The 2,837-nt window shown below is 34.8% G+C and overlaps 1 protein-coding gene across 1 annotated transcript; it reads right to left on the bottom strand.

Moving 5' to 3' along the window:
• Positions 1 to 1,499: 1,499 nt before the first annotated feature.
• LOC135744721 (uncharacterized) lies at positions 1,500 to 2,488 on the bottom strand. The gene has a single exon (XM_065263033.2). It carries the CDS (start codon positions 2,484 to 2,486, stop codon positions 1,512 to 1,514), a length of 975 nt encoding a protein of 324 aa, XP_065119105.2. The 5' UTR covers positions 2,487 to 2,488; the 3' UTR covers positions 1,500 to 1,511.
• Positions 2,489 to 2,837: the final 349 nt, after the last annotated feature.

The following is a 2,837-nucleotide window of genomic DNA, read 5'->3' on the forward strand; positions in this document are numbered from 1 at the left end:
GAGATTGCGGCACCCAACCTGGTTGAGTATACCAATGTACGTCAAATTTCCACGAGTGACAGAAAGGCGCACTTGGCTTTTCGTTTGAGGGCCACAGACAACCATACACATCATGTTTTCGCCATGCTGCCTCATCGTTTCCACACTCGATTACTTTACATAAATCGAAATAGACTGTTTGTTTAGTTTCCGGATCTATTTCTATGGACAACATTCCGCTGGTTATCCCTATAAAGGTGGTTACCAGCAATATTCCTATCTCCTTCATTTTTGCTCTCCAATGTTTTTTATTTATTTATTATTTTTATTTATTAAACCGCCGCTACCGCAAGTACGCCAATAAATTTTTATGTAATCCTTTTTGGCCTCACAATATTCTACGACGATCGATTAATTGTCCTTCTACTGAAAACTGTCAACTAATGGGACAGAACTGTGAAAACATCCAACAACAATAAAGAATCATACAACAGATGTAAAAATATGTATGAGAGCTGTAAAATATAGTTAAACTGGATGTAGAATAACTTCGAAACACACACGTTAAAATCAAACTGTAAAACACAACTCTATATCAAAAGAACTCAAAAATGACTGTAAGATATCTTCAAAATGCCCTCGTAAAATAATCTATAACATGTAAAACAATTGTCTTCAAAAATACTCCTGAAGGCATATATGAAAATTGCAAAATGTCATCAAATATCTTCAACGATGCTCACAAAAGGATATATATTAAATGTAAGTCCTTTGAAAATCATAAAATATTGTAAAATGTAAAACCCTTGAAAATCACAATATGTAGAAAAATATGAAATCTTTGAAATTCTCAAAAATCGTAACATGTAAAATACTTGAAACTCATAAGAATGGTCAAATGTAATACCTTTAAAAATCATAGAAAAATGTAAAATATTTGAAAAATCTCAAAATAGAAAAATGTAAAAATTTTAAAAATCATAAAAAAAATTGTAAACTATAATATACTTGAAAGTTGTAAAATATCTAAATGTGAAATCTGAAAATCTAAAAATAGAAAAAATGTAAAATATTTGAAAAATCTCAAAATAGAAAAATGTAAAAATTTTAAAAATCATAAAAAAAATTGTAAACTATAATATACTTGAAAGTTGTAAAATATCTAAATGTGAAATCTGAAAATCTAAAAATAGAAAAAATGTAAAATATTTGAAAAATCTCAAACTAGAAAAATTTAAAAAATTTTAAAAATCATAAAATGGTAAAATGTAAAATATGTGAAAAATCTCAACGTATAAAAATTTACGATATCTGAAAATCATAAAATGGTAAAATGTAAAATATTTAAAACTTTCAAAATATAGAAATGTAAAATAAGTAAAAAATATCAAAATATCAAAATTTAAAATATTTGAAAAATCATAAACTGGTGAAATGAAAATCATAAACTGGTAAAATGTAAAATATTTAAAACTTTCAAAATGTCAAAATGTAAAATATTTGAAAATCACAATCTCCTCTTTTTCCACTTATTATTCCCTTACATACACAGTAATGATTATGTCTGTGTTTTGGAACTCTTCTTTGATTACATCCCTTACTTTTTCCCACTCTAGTCTGTCCAAACCACACCCAATCCTGGGTATAGCCAACTTTTTTACTCTTTGTTCTTCACAGTGTTTTTTGAGTTCCTTTATTGCCTGTCTCAATGTGTCGTATGTTGGCAAATCTTTGGCTTTCTCTTTTGTTATCAGGTGAAAGATTGTTCTTTGCCCTTCCTGTGTTACCGCACACTGTCCCACCACTTTCTGTTGTCTAACTACTTTGTCTATTCCATATCTTTTTCTGAATTCCAATGCTATTCCTTTCCCAAATGCACAATCTTTGCTAATGCAGTGAGCTAATGCTTCATGTTCTGGACTGTTGAATAAGTCCCCCTTTAGTTCTTTGAGTGTTAGTTTTGTGTTCTTTTGGGAAATGTCAACCTGCTGTTGTGAAATGTCAACCTGTTGTTGTTCCCCTGTGTTGGATTCCCCCTTTTGGTCCTGCAGTTCCTGCAGGTCCAATCTTACCGTATCCAACGATCTTTCTGGTTGGTTGGTAGGGGAACAACAAGACCAATGGAACCAAGTGTCACCTTTACCAGCTACTCTGACACTATGTGTTGTGCGCTCAGTCACTCTGTATGGCCCAGTCCAACGAGGTTCGTTCCACTTCCGCTTAAACACCCTGAGAAGCACCCACTCTGCCGATGGAGTGATTTCTGCGTCTGGATGGGCCGGGGAGATGGTTTTCTGTTTGGAAAAGCTTGAGACAAGAACATTCAGCTTGGTAAAGTACGTTCTGTGATCAAGATCATCAATCGGTTCAGGGTGCACTGGGTTGAACGGACCAGGAAATGAGCGACCTGTCAAAAGTTCGAACGGTGTGAATGACGTCATGCGGTTAATGGACGACCGTACAGACAAAAGTGCCAAGGGCAACGCCGTGACCCAGTTCACTTTCATTTGTGTACAGATTTTTGCAATTTTTGTTTTTAGCGTGAGATTCATGCGTTCGACCTTACCCGCCGACTGAGGATGGTATACGGTACCGAAACGGAAACGCAATCCCAGTGCACTCTCAACCTTCTGCAAATCCGCATTCTTAAAATGTGTACCGTTGTCTGAGCGAATGATTCTCGGAAAACCGTGACGCGGAAAGTATTGGTTAATCAAACACTTAATCACCGAAACCGAATCTTCCTTCCCCGTTGGCCACGCCTCTGGCCAGCCTGAAAACGCATCCACGAAAACCAAAAGATAACGTTTACCTTTCACTCTCTCCCCCATGTCTGTGTAATCGATAACCACTTCCTC

This window comes from Paramisgurnus dabryanus, chromosome 5 (assembly GCF_030506205.2).
Source record: "Paramisgurnus dabryanus chromosome 5, PD_genome_1.1, whole genome shotgun sequence".
In the NCBI taxonomy this organism is placed as follows: Eukaryota; Metazoa; Chordata; class Actinopteri; order Cypriniformes; family Cobitidae; genus Paramisgurnus; species Paramisgurnus dabryanus.